This window comes from Harpegnathos saltator, unplaced genomic scaffold (assembly GCF_003227715.2).
Source record: "Harpegnathos saltator strain DR-91 unplaced genomic scaffold, Hsal_v8.6 scaffold60, whole genome shotgun sequence".
In the NCBI taxonomy this organism is placed as follows: Eukaryota; Metazoa; Arthropoda; class Insecta; order Hymenoptera; family Formicidae; genus Harpegnathos; species Harpegnathos saltator.
This window is the reverse complement of record NW_020230427.1, coordinates 693277-716902: the sequence shown is the minus strand read 5'-3', so window position 1 is coordinate 716902 and position 23626 is coordinate 693277. Positions and strand designations below refer to the sequence as shown.

The 23626-nt window shown below is 36.8% G+C and overlaps 6 protein-coding genes across 15 annotated transcripts in view; 1 reads left to right on the top strand and 5 right to left on the bottom strand.

Moving 5' to 3' along the window:
- The window catches only part of alpha-Man-Ia (alpha-Mannosidase class I a), a 923832-nt gene that overhangs the window by 267194 nt on the left and 633012 nt on the right, over positions 1-23626 (bottom strand). The window lies entirely within an intron of this gene.
- Positions 1-23626, top strand: part of LOC109504413 (uncharacterized) — a 104641-nt gene that overhangs the window by 2269 nt on the left and 78746 nt on the right. The window lies entirely within an intron of this gene.
- On the bottom strand, positions 425-3590 carry LOC109504406 (uncharacterized). Of its 3 annotated transcripts, XM_025304276.1 has the most exons (10): positions 3443-3590; positions 3046-3165; positions 2823-2937; positions 2420-2681; positions 2191-2307; positions 1953-2043; positions 1706-1851; positions 1345-1477; positions 976-1151; positions 425-713 (listed from the first exon to the last, which is right to left on the bottom strand). In XM_025304276.1, the coding sequence occupies exons 1-9, from the start codon at positions 3578-3580 to the stop codon at positions 1101-1103; spliced, it is 1173 nt and encodes a 390-aa protein (XP_025160061.1). In that variant the 5' UTR covers positions 3581-3590; the 3' UTR covers positions 425-713; positions 976-1100. The 3 variants fall into 3 exon arrangements, with proteins under 3 accessions (XP_025160061.1, XP_025160059.1, XP_025160060.1); XM_025304274.1 differs by having other exon boundaries at positions 2823-3165; XM_025304275.1 differs by lacking the exon at positions 425-713 and having other exon boundaries at positions 849-1151; positions 2823-3165.
- Positions 4620-10024, bottom strand: LOC105189209 (uncharacterized). Its single transcript, XM_019844154.2, has 9 exons — positions 7622-10024; positions 7394-7513; positions 7107-7224; positions 6766-7027; positions 6584-6700; positions 6265-6355; positions 6027-6169; positions 4838-4973; positions 4620-4677 (listed from the first exon to the last, which is right to left on the bottom strand). Exons 1-9 carry the CDS (start codon positions 7940-7942, stop codon positions 4627-4629), a joined length of 1359 nt encoding a protein of 452 aa, XP_019699713.1. The 5' UTR covers positions 7943-10024; the 3' UTR covers positions 4620-4626.
- On the bottom strand, positions 15517-20075 carry LOC105189210 (uncharacterized). Its single transcript, XM_025304294.1, has 7 exons — positions 19113-20075; positions 18789-18908; positions 18519-18636; positions 18149-18410; positions 16285-16401; positions 16098-16188; positions 15517-15678 (listed from the first exon to the last, which is right to left on the bottom strand). Exons 1-7 carry the CDS (start codon positions 19254-19256, stop codon positions 15529-15531), a joined length of 1002 nt encoding a protein of 333 aa, XP_025160079.1. The 5' UTR covers positions 19257-20075; the 3' UTR covers positions 15517-15528.
- On the bottom strand, positions 20094-23471 carry LOC105189211 (odorant receptor Or2-like). Of its 4 annotated transcripts, XM_019844165.2 has the most exons (9): positions 23312-23471; positions 22908-23027; positions 22724-22841; positions 22308-22569; positions 22049-22165; positions 21478-21568; positions 21172-21317; positions 20425-20557; positions 20094-20342 (listed from the first exon to the last, which is right to left on the bottom strand). In XM_019844165.2, exons 1-9 carry the CDS (start codon positions 23453-23455, stop codon positions 20289-20291), a joined length of 1185 nt encoding a protein of 394 aa, XP_019699724.1. In that variant the 5' UTR covers positions 23456-23471; the 3' UTR covers positions 20094-20288. The 4 variants fall into 4 exon arrangements, with proteins under 4 accessions (XP_019699724.1, XP_025160070.1, XP_025160071.1 ...); XM_025304285.1 differs by having other exon boundaries at positions 20281-20557; XM_025304286.1 differs by lacking the exon at positions 22049-22165 and having other exon boundaries at positions 20281-20557.

Genomic DNA, 23626 nt, shown 5'->3' with positions numbered 1-23626 from the left:
CTTTTTTGTTTAAATAAATGACTAATTTATATTTAAAACGGACGGAAACTTATTCCCATACCCATACATTAGCATTTGCGCACATTAGCTATAAAACAGGCCATTTAGGCCTGTTTGAACCCTTAACTTGTAATTAACTTAACTTATAATTAATAATTTAATTATAAATTACGTTAAATATTTAAATATATATTTTACTTTAAAATGATATTACAACATCAATATTCTCTTTCATATTAAAATCTTCCATCATTATTTGCATGTTTAATAGTTATGTTAAAATTTTTAATGATTTGATTTGATTTTATTCAATTCGATTCGAATTCGAATGAAAGTTCACAGATTCGATTCGATTCGAATTCAGATTTAAAAAACGAGATTCAATTCGATTCGACATAAAAATTCTTAATTCATACATCTCTAATAAATATACATATGGAATAAGGATTTGGGCAGAACACTAAGTTTCATTTCGATTTAACTTGGCATACGACTTAACATATTGCGATTAAAGTGAAATACAAGCCGTCACAATGTGGTAATATATATTGCTCTCATGTCATCAGGCATGATTTCGACTATTTCTGTTGGGCGACACGCGTTAACGATTATTGTACTTATACGAAATGCAATAATTATACTCTTCTCATCTTTTGCAATAATTAGATAGAGAACTTATTCAAAACACGAGATACTTGCGACTGGTGTATTATCTGAAAAGACGGATTAGTAAAAAATTAAGAAAAATATGTGAATTATAACGGAAAATAAAACAATAAGACAAAATGGTAAAGATAAATATATCATAATACTTTATATTTAATAAATTTTCATTGCTTCTAAATTAGTAGTAGATAAATGCATCACTGTTTATTTCATTTGCAATTTCTCTGTTAAAACGCTGGATGTTAAAATTATTCTTGATATATTAGTATCGTTAATGACACGTGTAAATTTTATAATATGATAACTTACAAAATGTTTATATAAGTTTTCGTGTAGAATATGCTTAAGCGGATATATAGTTATATATGCAAGAAACTCTTTTTCCTTTATGTAAAAGTCTCTAAAGCAATTGGTACTTCTCCATTGCTTATTTATTATAACGTGCTGTAAAGTACCGTGAAGTATGATATTGATGTAGTTGTCAGCTGCAAAAGTATTCTAATGTTTATTATATTGGCGGTTATTACTTTCCGATTAATTTTTCATAAATCTGCTACGTGTGATAATATTATTCTTTGCGATGTGTCTCGAGTATATCAAATTGATTTTTCGCGGGAGGAAAAAAAACGATAAATGACTATTTAAAAAAAAAAATATGTTATATTTGACATTTATTACCGAAGAAAATCCCTCTAAAGATGCTACGAAAATTCCTCCAAGCATTATCCTATTAGCCTTTAAAGAATATTGCATGACAAATAACAGCAACTTTTGTATCTGCAACGGAGCTAAATACCACGTGATGTTACATCTAGAAAAATTACGAAAATAAACGATCTTGTGTTATGCCTTTTTTACTTTTACAGTTGCCTTTTCAAGAATTACGTAATGTATTCATTTTATTTAATACGAACTGTTTAAACGAATTTAAAAACTAGCACAAAAATTAAGAAATAAAGGAAAAGGATCAAAAGGAAAAATATAATTCTATTTCATTTTTCTCTATCATTCGACTTGTACATCTGTATAAAGTACTTACACTGCAGTAAATATTTCCGTGCTATGATCCATAACAAATTGCCCTATGAAATTACTTATAAACAACATTCCAAAATGACAACACACCAGTCCACCGCATAATATCGCATCAGATAGTTCCTTTAACATTGTGATTGTAATAAGAAACTGTAATATGAGAATATGTTATATCAGTAGTAATCGCACGCAGTCACATATAAATGATATTAAATATACAATGCATATTAAGAATGATTGTCATTACATACTCGGAGAAGATTGCAACTCAGAGACAATACACCGACCACCATCAATACGAAAAACCACTTATCCACGCTATTCATTAAGAATTTGGTGAACCTTTGATAACAGGAAGCCATTAAGAAAAAGGAAAAAAACATTTTTATGAAACGTATGGAATGTGATAAATGTACTTTTTAAGTAAAATCTCATACGTGCGAAAATACAGAGTGTGAAATGTAAAAAATAAATCACATGAGGACTAACTGTATAGCTTTTCTCTGCATAAACACGGCACGAGTGATCCTTCGGTACATCTCGCGTGCTTTTTGATCGGCGGGAATTTCAAGCGTCTGCTTAGTCACTATATTTCCGATTAAGTTGCTGCAAACAATTCATTTGTAGTCAAAATAGTCGTTAGTTATTCATAATTAATGCGACAGTTGAAGGATTATTTCGTTATTAGCGAGACTCGCGAGCAACTGGATGCATTTACCTAGCGATTTTATAGATGGCGCAAGAGTGCGTCAGAAACGCAAGCAGCAATGAGCCGACCGCGGTTACCGTGAGAAATCCGATCAACACGGGTACGATCTCGTATATCAGATAGACATAAAAATATTGCTGCTGGTCGAGGAATATCTCTAAATCTACCACAATCTTGCGTGGCCGTGATACGTTCATCGGTGCGATAATGTCAAGAATAATTGGCAGCGTCTCGACAGTTATAAGAATTGTCCCACTGAATATTAGAACATCTAAAGCAAAAACGACAGAAGTGTGCGATGAGATAACGCAGGATCTCTTCTTTCTGATGAGATGAGCGATTCATGATTAGAGAGTGCATTCCAAAAGGAGAAAAGAAATCGCTAAGTTTGCAGCTTATGCAATTAACTTACAGACCAGAATCAGCGAAATTATACGAGATCCAACGGCGTATTTCTCCAATATTTGCATTTCGCTGTATTCGACTATATTCCAATCCATCTTGATTTGCTCCAATAGCTGTTTTATCTGCCGTTTAGACAATCGTTGTATTATGGACCTCTTTTGCTTACGAAAACACGAAATTCGCGCAAAATGCGAGAATCTCGGGTGAAGAAAACCGCAAATAGTACTCACTTCATTAATATTGAAGTAAAAGCAATTATAAAGTATAAGATACACGAAACAGGGCAAAGTGTACGAAAATATGTTAATTACATCTATAAAGTCGCACTCCGTCGTTAAAAATACTGCAAACTGCAACGGATAAATCAGCGACGAACATATCGAATCCGTGTAACGACCCAAAAGTAAATCTTCAACCCCTTGCGTTGATACTTAATTGACTCTAATGCGAGAAATATGTGAGCCTATTTAAATTCAGAGATTCAGAGAAAGCAAAAGCATACATTACATTAAATATTTGGAATACAACGGGCGAATTTCGGCTTGTATATAATAGAACGTTAAGTAGACATTAGGCTTCCCAACGCAAGGTATTAAAGTTGTCTTATAAGAATAAATCGAAAAGTACCTGAGACAATATAAACAAGATGAGTGCACTGAGAATGAATACCGTTTGCAAAATGCTCGGCTTCTGATACGGCCACAAGCCGATTTTCGTCAACATGATCTGATTAATGTCGTAATAACGTTGGCCGGCAAAGACCATTTTGCACCGCGGACGAAACGGTTCTGCGGGCGCTGCAGTATTATCGCCGATGTCGCCTCGGACTTGATTAATTATTAAATTTCAACAGATTATTTTCTCCAGTATTTTTCTCTTTTCTTTCATTTTCGCAAGATTCTCCTCGTCGACGGTTATAATTTGATAATTTTATATAGCTACACGCGGTGGCGGTAGATATTCATGTAAATTTCACCGATCGATCAAATTGCGAGTAATATAGTCGTGCTACGTTAAAATTGCTCGCCGATTGAAGTTAATTGCGAGCAAATTAGACGAAAATATTTCTTGGGTCTTTGCAATTCTCGTATTTCGGACTTGCGTAGTTCGATGCGTCGAACTTTGCGCAAGCGCAGTGCTCACGTCCAGACGTAGTTCTTTCGCTGGGCTGAACTGCCTATTTCGAGACGACGAAGACGCATGTTCGTGTGATATAAAGAATTATATCGTGATATCGCAAGTTATTTCCGCTGTTTCTCGATTAAGTCGATTTCATTTCGTTGCGTGTGTGTCAAATTATACGGACACTTTTACGGTATATGTTATTTGTGTATGAGAAAATGTTAAATATTTTTCCCGCTATGGCTCGATGGATCGTGGAACACTGCAAATTTGAACCTGTTATTTTTATACGTATAAGCGTTTATATTTGATACGTTCAAATGCGTAAAATGACATTTATACGTATTAAATGATGTGATTTAAAACGACAAGAAATGTACAAAGAAAGCTTCAGTCAATTAACTGCTTGTATGTAACAAAATAACACACTCGGATCTGCAGCGTATGCATGCAGTTTGCCTAAGAAGTCGTGAAGAAGTCGCTAAGTTGTGTAATGTTCAACAAGACGATTCTTGAGGTGCTACAGACAATGATATCTTTTTATATTAAAGTTTTAAGTACAAACGTCAATAAGTAATAATATCTCTGATAATTATCGTATTTGTGATAATCGATGCACTATTATCAGTGTTCGAACCTTTGTTTGCACAAAAGTGATTGAAGATGAATATTTGCACAATATCTTCTCGTTAACGCAGAGAATAAATTACCGTGAAGTAAGATAGCGATGTAGTAGACAGCTGAAATAATATTTGACAATAAACATAATAGCGCGTAAATCATGAATTGTGAAAAATTATGCAAAAGCTGAGGTTTCAATGGAAATTCTAGTGCTTTTGGTAAATTTTCCTTTTTGAGTAATTTATAAGTATCGTTTTTTGCTAATGCTGCGCGTATTACCGTAGCGAAACCCTCCAACGATGCTACAAATATTTTGCCGATAATTGGCTTTATATGTTTTGTCGTTCTATACATTAGAAATAGTAGCATCTTTTGTGATTGTAACGGAGCGGTATACCACAAAATGTTGTTATACCTGTGATATTTTAATCAATAATTATTACGTGAATCAATAATTATTGCACAACACAAATAATCTCGTAATATTATATCTCTAAACTCTCGTCTTGTATGATTTTTTCCATAAAATATTTGATAGTTGTGTATGCGCATGTAATAGCGTGAAAAAGACAAATTGTGATATTGATATTTCTACAAAGAGAAAAATATACTCCTTTGGATTTAATAAACTTCATTGCATGCAAACAAATTTAATCTTTGAAATGGTTCAAAGAAACTAATGTTTCGATCAGTAAGTACGACCGTTTAAAGACTTTTTAAAGAATACATATCTTTCGTTTTAAATAAAATATTTGTTTCAGACAAAAAAGATATTTTCTCTCATTCATATTATTGTTTCATTCAAATGATATTATTATTTCATGGAAAATGTCTGAAAGAAATGTATTACTACATTCAAATAATTGGTTTATTTTATTAAACCAATTCTTCATAGCATTTATCTTTTTTATTCAAATTTGTTTATTAAATAGAGTAATTTTATTATTTCATTGAAACAGTTTTACTATTCTTTCTTAACTCAATAATTATTTACTTTCTCTTTAAACAATTTTTTTATAAAATAATAAATTATTGATACTTTTTAGCTTTATAAATTGCGCTGCGCCCATAAAACTAAATAATCTGCTAAATAAATGTTTTTATTAATAACTATGAATAAATAATTTTGGCCAAAAATTATAATGATTATTTTAAGAAAGTAATTACTTGCACGCATCGATCTTCAATTCATATTATGTCAATTCCATATAAAGAAATTATTTATTTTATTTTATATATTTATTGTAACTAAATAACATATTAAAAATATATTACTTCAAATAATAGTGTCTTTTTTTTTTAAATAATAGAGTTTTCTCGTATAAAACATTTTTATTAAAAAAAACTAATATTTCATATAAGGATTTATCGTTATAATAAATAAATATCAATTAAATAAATAGAAATACTAAATCTAAAGAAACTTTTTTTCTTTGTATACTTGTACACAACTATATTTTGTACTTACGTTACATGAAAAATATTTTCACTGTGATTAATTATTATTTGTCCTATATAATTCGCTCCAAACATATAAATAAAATGAGCAAGCAAAAGTGTGCTAGCTAATAAAATTTCTGATAAATTCTTTATGTTGCAATATACCAGTATCTATAATCAATAGCAGTAGCTACGATATCGCACGCTTCAATGTGATTGTCTAATGCATTAAATTTATAAAAAATTTATCACGTTTTCATACTTACGCGAAATAAATTAATGCTTATGGAGGCAACTCCAATGACAGTCATAATACAAAATGATGACGCGAAATTTGATAGAAATAAATCGAAGAATCTTCAAAAAAGATGTATTCAGGTAATCTTGTATTAATATTAAATAATTATACATATAATATACACACACGTATATATATATATATATATTTTTTTTTTGTGTATAATCGTACGCTAAAATATAGCTCTCATACTAATGCGAAAGAAGTGAAGTCAAGTCGCGATATTCGTTATAACCTAAGACAACTGTACTTACTATTCTTTCTTGACTTAAAAAAGTGATACGCACTTGAGAGCTCTCCGATGCAAATTTACGGCTCGAATTATCCTGTCGCATATTATTCTTTCGGTTTGCACATTAAAGTACTGTAGACCGCTTTTTTCTAACATATGTTCTAATCGAAAGCTATAAAATCTTTGCTTAGTTGTGCAATTGGTCCAAACAATAATTCGATCAGTGGATTTATTCACCTGACGATTCTCAGTATCGCGCAAAGATGTTCCATGTAGACCAAAGATATAGTCCCGGTAGACAAAATAATAAGACATCCTACTAAAACAGCTATGCTCTCATGCAGTAGTATAAGGGGAAAATACTTTTCAGAATCAACGAAATATTCGCTTAACATTATCAAATGATATGGTCGGGATTCGTTAAGCGGCACGAGCCAATCGAATATAATGGGCAAGACTTCCACGAAGTCATAGATAGTAACGCAGACACAAGTGACTACTATAAAGTATCAAATTAATTTTGAATAATTACTCCGATAACGATTATATGTATTAAAAAATATCTCTCGTTGTCTTACGTATAAGAGCGATCGTGCAAGTATACATTATACGAGCATATTTGTTCAATATCTCGATCTCCCTTTTGTCGTTTAACGTGTCCCAATCTCTTTGTATTTGTTTCATCATTAATTCGATCTAAATGCAAAATTAATGGTTAAGAAAAAGAAGCGAAACTCCGATATTTCTCCGTTCCTCCGTCGGCAAGCATATTCATAATCGTGAACGTAAAAAATTGCCACGTTACCGGGAATAAATTTTGGTATCCTATCTAAGAAGATGAGATCAACGTGAAAACGTAACTCACTGTTATGGTGTTAGCGTAATAAGCATTGTATTTTACGATGCAGATGAGAGTAGGCAGGACATTCGAGAGAACCTCAAGAAGCAAGTTTATATTGCAATTCGCATTGCTGAACGTGCACAGCTACAAAATGACAATTCTATCGGTAACGATAACGGGCGTACATCTCTTGAGCGTTATCTCGCATGACGAATATTGTTTGTCGTTCGCATCGACTGAGTCTCAGGGTACCTGAACAAATAGAGCGTAAACGAATATAGCGTCGATGAGTATCAGTTTAACTCGCGAGCATCTCGTTTTCCGATGTGGCCACAGTCCAAGACTACTGAGGAGAATCTTGTTGATTTTATAATATCGTTCTCCATTATCGAGCACCATCTTGAGCGCCGGCAAAAATATGACTGTGCGCTCCCGCACCAGCGAGATAATTCTCTCCGTTTTTCCTCCGCAGCTATTTCTTTTTCTGCTCTTCTTACGGCAGCAATTTCTCCTCGAAAATTCGCGAGACATTACTACATCGAAGTAACCGATAATGCACAGTGAAAGAGTCATTTTCCAGGCCGGGGAGGAGAGAGCGCCGAGTATCGAAATTATCGTCGGATGCGTTGTTTCGCAACAAACAATCGCCCTTTCCCCCTCTTTTCCGTCACGCAAGCGCGAATGTACCCGCGTTCCTCAGTCTGCTTCGATTCTTCGCGTGAAGCGTTTGCCGGATGCCGGCAAGTCTCGCACGCATGTTCCTCTTTTGTTTTGTTGGATATTAAAAGATTTCAAATCGCACGCGTTGTCGTCATCCTCGTGACAATTCGGTGATGTTAACGCAATATCACGCATCGCAGACGCGCAGAATTTCGCAAACGGACAGCGTTAATTCTAACAGCCGGTATTTCTGCACACAGAAAGCCGTCTGATCGTCCTCGCGTTAAATCGATGCTAATCCAGTCACAACTTTCTTTACGACATGATGCACATCTATCCGCCGCGTTTGCTCGCTCATTATTAACGCGCGGGATAAATTACCGTGAGGTAAGACAGCGACAGGCCGGTAAGCCGCGGCGCAAAGCGTCCGCAGCTCGCATCGTTGCGCTAAAGTTATATCGGATTACTGGTGTATTTACGCTGTCTCGAGTGCGACGCCGGAAGTTAAGACGTTGTTTTTCATGCTTCTCAACGAGAGCGCGAAAGCGAGCGGTAACCGCGGCTGTACGCGCACGACGTATTCAATGAGATTACATTATTCTCCAGCCCCATCGCAGTCGTCTTCACACCAGCCGAGGATATCACGCGAGATATCCCGCCAATTGAAATATCGCGTCGCGATCGATAAAACCCGCTACTCATGCTACAACCTGCAGAGTCCGATTTGCAGGGACCCTGCAGATCGGGCGGTATGTAGGCTTGTCGGGACCACTGATTCTGATATCAGATGGTTGGTCAGGACGACCACACGATCTCCCGACTCCTTCACTCCAACACTCTGCAAGTTTGATCGTGTTTTATCGTGTGTAGGACGATCGGGCCGATCCGTCCGATTTTTCTTGGCATTTCTTGCATTTGCCTTGCGACTGTGACGTGCTAAAAACACGTCTTTGCACAGCAATCGAGCCAGTCAACTAAAATAGATTGGATCGTGTGGAGAGCAGCGCCGATTTATTCCCTCCTAACTACCTTGCAAATCGGACCCTGCAGATTGTAGCGTGAGTAGCGGGTTTTACTCTCCGCTCGTCCTAGTAAAGGGTGATTTACACGATGCTACTTTTGACGCTTGGCGCTGGCTTCTTTTGTCGCCAGCTTCTCTCTTTCCTAGAGCGAATTTCTGGCTGACAAAGTTGCTAGTGTTGGAGCATTCACACGATGCTGATAAACAGCGTTTAGTCGCTAGCGTTTTAAGGAGAATTTTGCGGAAACGATCAGTTAAAAGGATCATGGCGTCAAGGAATGACATAGTTCAAGCTGCTGTCGTGCTTTGTGCACGAGCTCTTCAAGCAGAAATTCGTGGCTCAGTAACAAAGTAAAAAAAAAAAAGAATGTGGATACATAAGTGGATAGATAGAAGATTAACTCATGGAACATCAAATAATCTTTTCAAACAATTGGCATTGGAAGATCCAACCGCATACCGTAAAGTATTGCGATTAACATGCGAGAAATTTGAAGAACTTTTGAAAAAGGTGCATCCGCTTATACAAAAAAAAGACAGTTTAATGTTGCTTGACACGAGCGGTAAAAGTTGGATATGTTCAACTTTGCCATAGCGACTAATAGACGCTGCGTCTTCCAAATTTTAGACACTAGCGAATAAAAATCGAGTGTCTAGAAGAAATTTTCATCAGCGAATTCGCTGACGACTTAGGAAGCTTGCTCAAAGTGAGTAAAAGCAGCATCGTGTAAATCACCCTTTAGCAAAAAAGGAAAAAAAGGGGACGGTGTAGATTTATTGGCGACGCTGGAACGTTTATTCGAAACTCGTTCGGTTAATTCTTATTAGCGTTTGTAGATTGGTGTGATTTATTAAAGTTCAGTCACTCATTCGTCGACTCGCAAGCGAATGTACTCCGCGTTTTCCTACATGTGTACGATCGAGATGTTGCTGTCGAATGCGACTGAGAGTCTATACTACATGGGCTGAAAAGTCTTTGGCTTAACAATGAAAAAACGATTTTTTTAATGAAAAAAGTGTTTTATTCTTCGACATAATCTCCATTTAGAGTAATGCACTTAGTGTAACAGTCCGCTAACATTTCGATGCCGGTCTTATAGTGCTCGGTGTCAAGTCCCTCAAAATAGGCATTTGTTTCCAACTTGACCTCCTCATTCGAGTAAAATCTTTTACCAGCGAGCCACTGCTTCAGTCGAGGAAAAAGGAAATAGTCGCTGGAGGCCAGGTCTGGAGAATACGGGGGATGCGGGACCAATTCATAGCGCAATTTCTTTAATTTATCGGTCGTATCGCCAGCCGAGTGAGCTGGAGCATTGTCTTGGTGAAACAAAATTTTTTTCTTTGCCAAATGTGGCCGTTTGACCTTGACTTCGTCGTCCAATCGATCCAGTAATGTACAGTAATATTCTTTATTGATAGTTTTACCATGTTCAAGATAATCAATGAATATTATGTTATGCGCATCCCAAAAAATACTGGCCAAAACCTTGCCGGCTGATTGTTGTGTCTTCGGGCGCTTCGGACGGCTTTCACCAGGCAATAACCACTCCGCTGACTGCCGATTGGACTCCGGTGTGTAGTGATGGATCCATGTTTCATCCATTGTGACAAATCGACGCAAAAACTCCTTCTTATTGCGGTTAAACAGGGCCAGATTTTGCTTTGAAAGTCGAACACGTTCCGCTTTTTGCTCAATTGTCAAAAAACACGGCACCCAACGCGCGCAAAGCTTTTTCATGTGTAAATATTCATGAATGATATGACCAACGCGTTCCTTTGAGATGCCTATGATGTTAGCTAGCTCACTCAATTTCATTTTGCGGTCATTCAACACGATTTCACTGATTTTCTGGATGTTTTCTGGAGTAACTGCCTCATTTGGCCTTCCTGAACGTGGTGCATCATTTGTGCTCGTACGGTTACGACGAAACTCAGCAAACCAATATTTGATGGTTGAATTCAGTGGGGCAGATGTGCCGTAACATTTATCAAGCCATGCCTTTGCTTCAACAGTGTTTTTTCCCATCAGGAAGCAATGTTTAATCAAAACACGAAATTCACTTTTTTCCATAGTAAAGATAAATTCAGAGGTAACGTCATTTCGAAAGCTATAACTTGTACACGAGTCAACGAAATATCATGAAATTTTTACAGCATCTAAGTTAAGGTTGGTACTCTATAGGAAATATAAGGATTTTTAGTTTGTGGCGCCATCTATATGTCAGGCCAAAGACTTTTCAGCCCATGTAGTATACTCGCCTGACGTGATTATTCAACGGCACGAATTACCGTGAAATACGAGAGCGACATGCTGGTAATCTGAAATGAAAAATTTATCACAGACAGACAAGGAGAGAGAGAGAGAGAGAGAGAGAGAGAGAGAGAGAGAGAGAGAGAGAGAGAGAGAGAGAGAGAGAGAGACAGGGGGGGAAGGAAGTGAGAACTAATGATTAAATTTCAGCGTTTTAATGAGTCAGAGTGGTCAATTACCGTCGCGAAACCTTCCAATGAAGGAACGAAAATACCTCCCAAACTCATGACAGTACTTTTCATGCTTCTTTGCATCATAAACAACTGCAATTTTTATGCATCATAAACAACTGCAATGGTATGTCGCGCGTGTAACGGAGCGACATACCATTGTGACTTATATCTGTAAACATGTTAGCGACAATGAAATATCTATCATGTAATTTGCAACATTCAAACGTGCAATCGTGTATAAAATAAATCGAGCTGTTTTTCACATTATTTCTGCTCGCGCGGTGCAAATCCTCTTTGTATTTTTTAAATATTATTTTTGAAAAGTACTCGTATCACGCGTGATGAGTATGCTCTTTTTAAAATCCCGACGTTTTCGTCCGAGCGCATTTCAACACGTTGACGACCGCGTTGATTCCCGTTTATCGCACAAAGGCTTCACTGATGATTAAATTACCAACGGCATTGCAAATAAATGCAATTCGAGAAGTGTGTATATATTTGATCTCGTTTCATTAGCTCTCTATTTATCGTACGGTCGATTTTTCAAATGCAATCGATTGTACTTTATACGTAACTTAATAATACGCTGTAGTATCATAATGCCGATCGCCAGTAACCGCCACGGCGTATTCAACGTATTAAAGCGTGTATCATCCGTTCGAGACAAAAGAACGTAATGAAAGGGAAACGTTCACGCGCGTCGATCATTTTATCAAATACTCACGACCTATGAAACACATCCGTGCTGTGGTCTATCAGTTTTTGGCCAGTGTAGTTGCCCAAAAATGTAATAGATATGACCGGCGACAATTAGCGTAGAGATTATCAGTTCCTCAAAATCGCTCAAATATCACGTAGCCAAAAAGAGCTGTCCGCATACAGAAAAAAACATCAGCGTTCTCTACAATCTCGCTAGATCGTTCATCTCTACGCGGCTTATCGAAATTACTGAGAAACTTACACGCATCATATTAAGAGACAGAGAGATCACTCCTAACGAGATCAGGAAAACATATGAAACAGCGAAGCTCGACCTTAGGAACTCGGTGAATCTTGAACGAAAAAAGTACTCTTTGAAAAATCTGCATTGTGTAGCGAATTTTCTGCTATGCTTTTTAAAATGGACCAACTTGATAGCTCTTCTGTGTATATTCACGGCGCTTATTATCTGTGTGCAGTATAAACAATATTTTCTCGTTACGCTCACGCCCAATATTTCGTCGAAAGCGTGCTCTATTCTGTAATTGAAAAGCGAATCAAACTAAAACTCTTAATCTTTAGAATGATAAATCTCAGCATATTAATTAAATTATTATTAAATTACTACGAAATATCCACTATGTTACATATTAAAGAAAATTATTTTCGTGTCGTATATTATCAAATTACTATTAAAATTAAATATACATATAATGTATATTTACTTTCTCATTTACTTAATTGAAAGCAAAAATCATACAAGGAAAAAGATTCGACTTAATTTAAGCGTTTACCTGGCGATTTCAAACAATCCTATGGCATGTTGGATGTACGTTATGAATAAAGATTCGGTAGACACAATGATGGTGAATCCTACGAAGGCTATCACGCTGATATGAAATATAATCGGCAGATAGTACTCCTGCTGATCGGCAAAGTACTCCGCGACGATCGGTAATTTGCGCGTTCGCGTTGCTACGACGTCGAGGAAAATTGGTACTAATTGAACCAAGATATAAATAAACAAAGCAGAGTACACAGCCACTAGAAGTACGGTAGTATAAGAATTCACGCGTAACTCTTCACACAATATAGTTATAATTAACTATGTTCATGCCGAATTATCGGACGGAGTACAGAGTACTCATTCGTCCGAAAAATTGTGACTTTAACGATTAGAATAAAAGACAAAAAATAAAGAATAATTTCTCACGTGTAAAGAACATCGTATAAAATCGCCCAAGATCGGACTGTTTCTTCATAATTTCGAGCTCTACCTTGGTTTTCATAACACATTCCAGTCATTCATGACATTCTCCATGAGACTTCTCACCTGAGGTTTTGAGGTTTGATTAATTTAGTCTAAGATATTAATTTAAGATGTAAAGTCGATTGAAAGATATGACAGAATACGATAGAAAGACACATTGTACGAATAACACACTCTTTGTGTTCCCTATATGAAATATAAATCCCATGACATAATTAGACTTACTGACTCTGCACCGAGGCAAAAGGAAATATACTTTAAAACAAACACTACGCAAGGTGCTGTAAATGAGAGAACTTTGAGCACAAGATCCAAGCTGTACTCGGTCGTGACAAATTTCAGTAACTGAAAACAGTTGGTTAATTGGGAAAGCTGTTTTAAGCTGAACGTAAACGTACATTATTATTATTAAGTTACATACAACGTGAAATATAGAAAATTTTCCTTAAGTGGGACATTTATTTCAAACAAATTAGATCACACGTTCTTTTCTTCTAAATGTTATAAAGGGAAAACGTATATATACGTCATGCGCATAATGTAGTGACATTGAGACAAACGTTATAAAAAAAAGAAAAAAAGAAAAAGAAATCCAATGTTCCCGTTTAAATTATATCGGTGGTATTTAAAAAAGATGGTATATTCTTTTTTTGATCGTTAATCACTCGATAGCAGATTTGATGTTAAATCTGATTTTGTACAAAAAATATGTTGACAATTAATATCTCAGTTTTATATTGAATTCATTTCTATCATTATTTTTATTTATTTCTGACATTTCTCCCACCGAAAAAAATTTCATCGATTTTCGTTCATAAACACTGCGTACAGATACGTTTCCCCTTCTGTGACATTTAGAGAAAGAAATAAGAGGTTGCAACCTAATTTGCTTAAATTGCATGTATTGAGGCTAAAGGCGATATTTTTTGTCCCCTCCAGCTGAAAGTAGTGACGCAAGCGCAGTAGCGAACGGGACATCTATGCCACCCACGCACGTTTCATTCTCATTTAAATCGTCGTGGGGACAACATATTTCTGCCGCGGTACGCGTTCCATTTTCTTCAGACACTCGACAAAGTCGCCGACGACAATGTGAGGTGCGCTCCGTTCGCTTCGGTAAATGCAAAAATATATAGTAACTATATTTTGTGATTGTTTTGTTGTTTTTGGTGCCTTTCAATTTTTATTTTGGGATATAAATCACTTATATTTCGCGCATCATATCGTACAAAATATGAGCCACTATTCTGTAATAAAGATTCTATTTTCTATTTGAAATTCTTTATTTAACATTCTATTTCAAGTGTATTTTGCGTACTATTCGGACGTTTACTCTTATTTTACTCCTATATCTAATTGACAATGGTGTGCTCGACGATATGAAAATAATATCTCAATTATTGTACTAACATATAGCGTGCTAATTGCTGCGTAGCACTGTTCACGAATAGTCGTCGTCATCAGGTTATCTTATGGAGCACAACACCGTGAAATAAGACATTGACATGCTCGAGAGCTGAAAAAGCATCGTTCTGTACACCACTCAATATGAAAATGTCGCTACTGATGATACTCAATACGGATACTCAATACGGAGGATCGGTTTCGCTTAAGCATAATTTTACCGTTGCAAAACCTTCCAGGCACAAAGTGTATATTCCACCCAGGACAACTTTGCAGCTCCGCGTGTTTCTCTGCATAATAAATAACAATAGTTTCTGCGACTGTACGGAGGTTTTATACCACGGAAGGTCGGATCTGAAATTGTTCATCGAACATGATGAGGAGAAGAGGGGAACATCAATTTCTCCAATAAGATTTTTCATCTCCAAAGTTTTACACAGTGTTATTATCAACACCTATCATTATTTTTTTATAAATTTTATCGAGACACGAGGAAACTCGTGAACCGTCCGATAATGCGCGACTAATAAAATACGAGTCTTCTCATGATATATCAGCATTGCGATTAGATTTCATCACCTTTAAGATTTGAAAATAATAATAGAACTAATATATACATTTTTAAGATACTTGCATTTCTTTGAGAATGTATATGCTGTGATCTGTTGCTTTCTGGCCTATGTAGTTGCCTAAGAACATGTAATAGAACTGACCGGAGACAAATATTATTAAAAGAACAGTATCCTCCTTGTTCGTTGTCAACATCGCAGTCTAAACATTTCATTTTTGTTATGTAGAGCAATATGATAAATGCTATTGCGGTATGATTAACCCTTTAACATACAAATAAAACAGGACGCGATACGTGCTAAAAATATCGTCTAATATAGCTCGGCGTACGGCGAAAATTAATCTGAAAAGTATTATATTTCTTATAATAATATGTAATATATATTATACAAATATTACTGGAATATAATATAGTTATATTCTTGTAATAACGTAATTTTTGGTATTTCGGAGACGTCAACGTCTAAAATGACACACGAAATAAATGAGGTTTCCCAGATGTCTTTGTATGTTAAGGGGTTAAATATTAGTTTTACCAAAAATTATTGAGAAATTTTCTCTGCAAAGTTTGATATTGGAAAGTCTTCACTGAATACATATACATACATACACATACTCACGCGAAATAAATTAATGGTGATAGACGCTATACCCATGCAAAGTATGATGAAATTGGACAGACTAAGCGTCACATTGAGGTAATCGAAGAACCTTTAATATAAAAAAGTTCCATCTTGAAAAATTACAAAATATGCGGCCAACTCACGCTCTTAGATACAATGATCATTATTTTCTCATGGACCTAACTGAATGGCTCTTTGATGAACTTCAACGGCAGCGATTATTCTCGTGCGCACGCAGATATTCCATTCCATAGTGGAAGTCAACGCGATGCTTTCATCCAACACGTGTTTCATCCGATAACTGGGACAGAAATTAAACGCGAGAAATGGAAAGGATTTATAAAGTGCCTCAATATATAGAGTATATGAAAAGCGGGACGGTGAAATATCATAAAAACTAAGCATTTTAGAAAAAAATGTTTCAACTAAAAATTGTAGGGTTTCAAAAGACTTATTTACTAACATTATGAGTTTGACCTTGGGTGGCGTCGCCAAGGTCAGGACAAGGTCATCTTGAATTTTTTAAATGGAACCCCTTATTTTTTATTGCATATTCTTGTAGCCCTTCTTCAGACCTTTTTTCAAAGCACTATAATTTTTTCCACTTTGAGTAAGCTGTTTCAAAGTTATCGAGCTTTTTATGATAAGATGTTCAGCCAGCGGTTGGAGCAATTTCGTGACTTCGACGTATTCAGACACATGTAATATTAAAAAAAGTAATACTAATGTACTAAATTTAATAGCATTAAAATTAACTTTCGAATTATTTCAATTCAATTGCAATGAATTTGACTTGAAGTAGAACACATTATTTGTACATGATACACGTTGTTTCATACGGAAAAGATAAATGATTTTTCTTACTGATTTTTCTTCCTTTAATTGAATTATCGATTTTGTAATCTAATTAATATAAATTTCTGTTTATTGGATAAATCTTCTTGTTTCCTAGCTTATTCGTTAGATTTTACTTTTTCTTTTGGAGATTAATATTTCTCAAACGCTTCTGTAAAGATCTTGCCTTGGCTAACTGGATACTTCTTTGATCTTGCCTTGATTGATTAGACATATTATCATAAAAAACTTGATAACTTCGAAACGGCTTACTCAAAGTAGAAAAAATTATAGCTTTAAAAAGGTCTGAAGAAGGGCTATAAGAATATGTAATAAAAAATAGAGAATCCCATTAAAAAAATTCAAGGTGACCTTGTGCTGACCATGGCGACGCCACTCAAGGTCAAACTCATAATGTCAGTAAATAGATCTTTTGAAGCCCTACAATTTTTATTTCAAACATTTTTTTCTAAAATGCTTAATTTTTCTGATATTTCACCGTCCCAATACTTTTTATCTCTTATCTCATGTAGCGTTTGCGAGCAAACTTTCAGATAAAATATTTGTTTATTTTGAAGTCCTAAATTCATATTTTAAGTTTGGCTATTTAACCCGGAAACACCCTGTATAAGAAAAATGTCAAAATTTAATTTCAAAATTGAGCTTTCGAAAACTACCTACATCTAATAATTGCTATTTTAATGCCGAAAATATTCAAATAACAATCATGTATCGTTTTTATTATTATTCTACATTTTCGAGATTTATTTATGCACTGTAATTATATGTTTATATAATTACAAATGAATATTTATTCTAACGTAACCTAATTCACTGTAACATTTATGTAAAAAAAAATTAAACGTGACTGGAATATTAGATTAATAAATACGATTACGATACGTTAATCTATCTGGGAAAATAGTGTAATATCATCAAAAATATTATCAACAATATGTAACGTCATTTAAACTTTTTCGGCACTAAACTTTTTATTGGTCAAAATCCATTTAAAGGCATTTATTTGAAATATTTTCACCAAAATTCACGATAGAGCGTGGGCGGTTTTCGAAAGCCTAACCTCAAAAATTATACATATAATTATTTACCGCACACAATAAGACGTGTATCAAACAAGAGAAATCCAAATGGATGTGAGCGATTACATGAGCAGAGAATCAAGGGGAATTGTTTTTTTAATTCCTCGACTTTACCTAGCAACTTCAAACATGCCGAATATATGATACACATAGACCAAGCTTATAGTCTCTGTTCCCACAAATACGAACAAGTCTATGAAAAGCGCCACAATCATATGCGTTAAAATGGTGTTGCAGTATTTCTGCTGGTCCACGAAGTATTCCGCTAGAAATGGAAACTTTCGCGGACGGGACTCGTTTAGCGGTGCTACAAAGTCGAGAATATTGGGCAGCAGAGAATATGAAATGAAACTGGCCATCGCTGTGCACATTATCACTGAAAGAGCAAATCAGTCGATTAAATAGATTTCTGCGTCCCCAGTATATAAAACACTTGGTAAATCGGTTATCGGTCATCTTAATTATACCGATCCTGTTTTCTTACACGTGAACACGATGATATATCGCCTCCCCGTATTCGTGTTCTTTTGAATAATGTGAATTTCCTCCTCGCTCGTTAACGAGTTCCAGTCTTCTTGAATTAGTTCCATCATTCTGATTAACTGCGATTATAAATATGATTGCAATATGATATGATTATAAAAGTTAATAAAGATGAGAGAAAAGCAACAGTCGCGATAATATTGCACATTTCAATGAAACGATATATTTGTACGTGTTCAATCGGACACTTGGTGTGAGAAATTCATCTTACTCGGTTGGCTTGTGAGTAAAAGGTTTTATATTTGACGACATAAACCATGGACGGTATGGAGTACGAGAGGTCAGTAAGGACGAAGTCAAAATCGTATTCCGTGGTGAAAAGCTTCAACAGCTGAAAAGAAGCACGTCGCGCGTATATATTTTTGTAATCATATTGTTTTTTCGTTTTAACGCGCACTCACAACGTCGACAATATCCCGTTGTCAATGTCAACGTTCAACTCTGTTAAAGCAGCGGTTAAAGGGCGACGAATAAATATTTAACCGAAGGCTGCGTGGTCGCGCTTATGGAGTTCAATTCCCGTCCGTGCTATTACCTGCGTAACCACGGAGGACACCAGGATGACGACGGAGACAACCGCCTGAATTGGCTTCAGCTTACGATTCCCGTGCGGCCACAGGCCAACCGGCGATAGAAATATTCGATTCAGTTTGTAGTATCGATTCCAGAGCGGGTCCATTTCCGCTCGACGGTCGACACGCGTTTGCGCCCGAATCGTCCATCTGACCTTAACGCTTCTCTTAAATCTGCATTATTCATCGTATTTCCTCGAACGCACCGATACCGTAGAATGACTGCGGTGTAAAGCGACAGTGAATGCGATAATAACGTTTCCTTGAAGTCGGGGAAAGTGAGTAAAGCGTCGGTAGTTAACTCTACAACGTGGTGTAACGGTAATATCGTGTTGGCCCTCCGATAGACGAAGAGAAGCAACACTTCCGGAAATTACTCAAATTATATTGATATGCCTCATTTCCCGCAATGGCAAAATAACAGCACCGCTAACCCTCTTCGTTTGTATCTCAAGTTTAGTTTGTGCAGGTATAATGAATTTTACGTATCGATATGTGCATTAATGTGTCTCGAGCCATCGTCGGTACACCTTCGAGTCGCTATACCTTCTTTTCCAGTATAGCATCCTCCAACATAATATTAAAGGACAACTCTATACCTGAAGGACGCGTAAACATCTCAAAGGTGTCCACAATTGGAAATGATTTATCGTCAAAGCGCGGGCGGTAAACTAAAATGATAAGCGCATAGAAAAACGTCATCTCATACATGAGCAACGTGTAAAAGAGATACTTTTAACTCGCGTGATGCTGCTTACATTTATCGCATTTTAATATATTAAAAATTATCTAGTGTGACATTAATCGTCTAAGACGGAGAGTAATATTGATTCAAACACGAATTAACAGAAAGAAAAGTTGTATATGTACGTATCTGTGTGCGCGTCATGTTGAAAGAGAGAGAGAGAGAGAGAGAGAGAGAGAGAGAGAGAGAGAAAGAGAGAAATTATTTATTGTATTATATATGCGAATACAATATTCGCAAACGAAAGAGAGCCCACCGAATTAACAGTGAACGATCTTTCCGGGTGCAGCCTTCGTTTTTCTTCTTCTCTCTTATGAAATGTTTCGAAGTAATTATCGCTTTCAAGCTGAAATCACTAGCGGTCGCTACATTCTCGCCCCCATTCGCTGGGTCCTCATTGTTGCACGGAATAAATCACCGTGAAGTACGACAGCGACATGCTCGCGAGCTGAGAAAATAAAGCGTCACTTCGGGGCAAAATAGAAATAAAGCTTATCATAGTCATAGCAGCAAGTAGTTGCGCAAGTTACCGTGGTAAAGTCTTCCACCGACGCCGGGTAAATACCGCCTATGATCAACTTGCAAGATTTCATGCTCCTTTGCATCACAAACAGCAGTAACTTTTGCGTTTGCACCGGCGCCGCGTACCACTGTGTGCTGTATCTGTAAATTTTCATAATGTCCGCTACACTTCAGCCTCGACGTTGAATAGGAAACTATTTTTTACCGTCTCCTGTTCGCTGTGCGATGGGGATGTATTGTTCGCGTTAAAAAAATATGTTTATTAATTTTCACTGTTCGATGCCCTTATTATGACGTTCGATATAATTTACGGTATATAATACACGGTATAATTAATGATGTAATTAACGATATGATTTTCAATCAAGTTTCGATAAATCACGAATATTCAAGCCACAATATGTTCATATTTTGCCTCGCCAATATTCGAGTACTTGGGATGCTTTTCGAGTTTTTCAGAGATAAATTACGCCGTTATTCGAATGATTAGTGTAGACAGTATTTTCATAGAACGCAAGACACAGAATTACTTGATGCAGAGTCTATAGCAAACTTGGCAGATGGACTGTTCGTAATTTTTAGTTTCAACTCCCCGGATATTTGGCCATTTTGGGTCGAGTACGCAATAAGCGGTTCTGCGAATTGGAGTACCGAGTAACCGAATATAAAAAAATTATTCGTTTTCAGACAAGCAGACAAGCAGCGTTCGCAGGAATGGGTCGCTCGTAATTATCGTTTCATTCATCGATACTCACGTTTTTTTAGAAACTCCGGTACTGTAATCCATCACTTTTTGTCCCATATAATTACATATGAACATGTAGTAAAAATGGCCAGATACAAATATCACGTACGGTACAGAGCTTTCCCTTTGCCCGGGTATGAGGATAATTTGAAAGAGCTGAAATGACGTCGTAAGACCCGCGTGAACTCACCTCGAATTCGAACCTAGTATCTTCGCGTAATCGGACGCCAAGATGAATGACAAATGAGCGCGATTAACTTACGTCGTAATTACGTCGACACATAATTAACGATACGCAGTGCACAAATTTACTTACGCGAAATAAGTTGAGACTCAAAGATGCTACGCCGAGAATAATTAAGATAAAGTAGGACGAGGAGAATGTGGACATTAGATACTGGAAAAACCTGAAAGCACATACATCACATATGCCAGGAACATATTCGGCAAATATTTATGATATTCGTCATGGTGATATGATATGTATACTGTGTGTACAACATTGAAATCATCGCGGAGTCAATTAAAAAATTGCAAGAATAAAAATTTGGAGTATAATGTCTCCGTAACAAGGGAGAATAATAGAAACGTTTAAAGATTAAAAAAGAAACATTCGATAATTTTAATTGATGGAATATCTATGAAAATAGTAAAATAATAAAATAAATAAAACTGATAAATAAAACTGATAGTTAGAAAAAAAACATGAAATAAGACAATCGCTAAACAATTAAAGAAGAGATTTCGCAGTATTTATTTCAAAGTAATTATTTCAAAGTAATGGAAAAAACGAGAAAATCGCGCGTGACTTTCGCGAGAAACCGCGCGCATCGCGCAGAGTTTAACAATTATTCGCGGTATTTCTGTAAAAACAAGTTGTTACCGACTCGATGGCTCTCTGGTGAATATCTACGGCGCCTATTATTTTCATATGAGTCGCGTTTATTTTACTCGATGCCGATAATACCGTCACGCTCTCGTCCAACGCGTGCTCTATCCGATAACTGAAACATTCGAGAATATGGAGTGTCGATGGATGTACAATAAGCGAACGAAGAAAGAAAGAAAGAAAGAGAGAAAGAGAGCGCTCCTCTCGTTCTTTTCTTACGTACGTTCACAGAATCGCCGCTGTACGACCTACTTTACCTAGCCACGTCGAACAAACCGCAAACGTGATGAACGTACGCGAAGAACAACGTCTCGGTAGATACAACGGTCACGATTCCTACCACAGCCGTTAACTGCATGTGCAATAATATCGGATGAAAGTACTTTTGCTGGTCGAGAAAGTATTCCGCCATGAACGGCAGTTGCCGCGGGCGGGTTTCGTTTAACGGCGCCACGGCGTCGAGAATATCCGGTAACAAGGTCCACAGAATGAAAAGCACCGTGCCGGGATAGATTATGCCTGAAATCACGAGACAACCCTCAGGCAACCCAGTTGCGACAGCATTACGAGCGAGAGCTCGCGTGTATGTGTGTGTGTGTATGTTGTTCATCGGCTGGAAGATGTTCCGCGGATCCGAGTATGACCCGCGGAATTTTGCGATTCGCTCTCGTACCGGCGAACGTGTACAGGTAAATTCTTCCGGATTCGGCGCATTTCTTTATTATCTCGAGTTCCTGTTCGTCCTTCAACGTGTTCCAGTCGCGTCGGACTCGCTCCATTAGCTTCCTGATCTGCCTCATGCATTTGCGTTTATCGCGGATTTTCGCGATTCGATTTGATCGCGCGAACTAACTTACCTCCCGGGATTTTATGTAAAAAGTCTTATACTTGAGGAGATAAATGACGCTGGGAATGGCAAACGCCAGATCGGTCAGTATCAGATTGAGATCGTGTTCCATCGTGAACAGTTTCAGCAGCTGAAACCGACAAGAGAGAAGTCTGTCGTTTTTCGATCGATAGAATCGCGTCGGATTTCGCGTTCATATGAACGGCGCTCGAATGAAAATTCCCCGCGGAAATGTCACGAGGACGCCGAAGAAACCAGAGGACGAGATTATTCGAGCGAACTTGTAAATGCATACACGGAATTTATAAGCTCACAAGCAAGTATACAAAAGCCGTACAAGTATCGCGAATACACGTATCGTTCCCGCGCGTAGAATTTCATCTATGCTCGCTGGCCGGCGTCGCCTAATTTTACCTGGGTGACTATCGAAGATACAAGCACAATTATACAGACAATCGCTTGGATTTGCTTGAGTAACGTTTGCTGGTACGGCCACAGGCTGATCCATGACAAGAAGATTCGAATCAGCCTGTAATACTGATATCCAAGAAATTCCATCGTCCTTCGGAGTCCGCCGCGCGTCTGTCCTCAGAGCGCCGCGGCGTCTTACGATGGCGATGCCCCTCATCGAATATTCCTGTTTTCCCGGGAAAAAAACTACCTCTACAACCTCGAATATTACCTAATGAGCCTTCAATTTGACGCTCAACCGAGAAGGCGAATAGGCGA

What these genes read in the sequence shown, in the direction of transcription:
- LOC105189211 (XM_025304285.1), bottom strand. Translation starts at nt 23,455, where the DNA reads ATGGAATTTCTTGGATATCAGTATTACAGGCTGATTCGAATCTTCTTG. An exon ending in TATCTTCGATAGTCACCCAG is followed by an intron (nt 23,028 to 23,311) that starts GTAAAATTAGGC and finishes TGTCGGTTTCAG; the next exon opens with CTGCTGAAACTGTTCACGAT. An exon ending in TTTACATAAAATCCCGGGAG is followed by an intron (nt 22,842 to 22,907) that starts GTAAGTTAGTTC and finishes TGCATGAGGCAG; the next exon opens with ATCAGGAAGCTAATGGAGCG.
- LOC109504406 (XM_025304274.1), bottom strand. Translation starts at nt 3,580, where the DNA reads ATGGTCTTTGCCGGCCAACGTTATTACGACATTAATCAGATCATGTTG. An exon ending in TCTTGTTTATATTGTCTCAG is followed by an intron (nt 3,166 to 3,442) that starts GTACTTTTCGAT and finishes TATCCGTTGCAG; the next exon opens with TTTGCAGTATTTTTAACGAC. An exon ending in ATGCAGAGAAAAGCTATACA is followed by an intron (nt 2,044 to 2,190) that starts GTTAGTCCTCAT and finishes CTGTTATCAAAG; the next exon opens with GTTCACCAAATTCTTAATGA.
- LOC105189210 (XM_025304294.1), bottom strand. Translation starts at nt 19,256, where the DNA reads ATGGACCCGCTCTGGAATCGATACTACAAACTGAATCGAATATTTCTA. An exon ending in TGTCCTCCGTGGTTACGCAG is followed by an intron (nt 18,909 to 19,112) that starts GTAATAGCACGG and finishes GCTTCTTTTCAG; the next exon opens with CTGTTGAAGCTTTTCACCAC. An exon ending in GTTCATCAAAGAGCCATTCA is followed by an intron (nt 16,189 to 16,284) that starts GTTAGGTCCATG and finishes TTTATATTAAAG; the next exon opens with GTTCTTCGATTACCTCAATG.
- LOC105189209 (XM_019844154.2), bottom strand. Translation starts at nt 7,942, where the DNA reads ATGACTCTTTCACTGTGCATTATCGGTTACTTCGATGTAGTAATGTCT. An exon ending in ATTACGCTAACACCATAACA is followed by an intron (nt 7,225 to 7,393) that starts GTGAGTTACGTT and finishes TTTTGCATTTAG; the next exon opens with ATCGAATTAATGATGAAACA. An exon ending in TAAGCATTAATTTATTTCGC is followed by an intron (nt 6,170 to 6,264) that starts GTAAGTATGAAA and finishes TATTGATTATAG; the next exon opens with ATACTGGTATATTGCAACAT.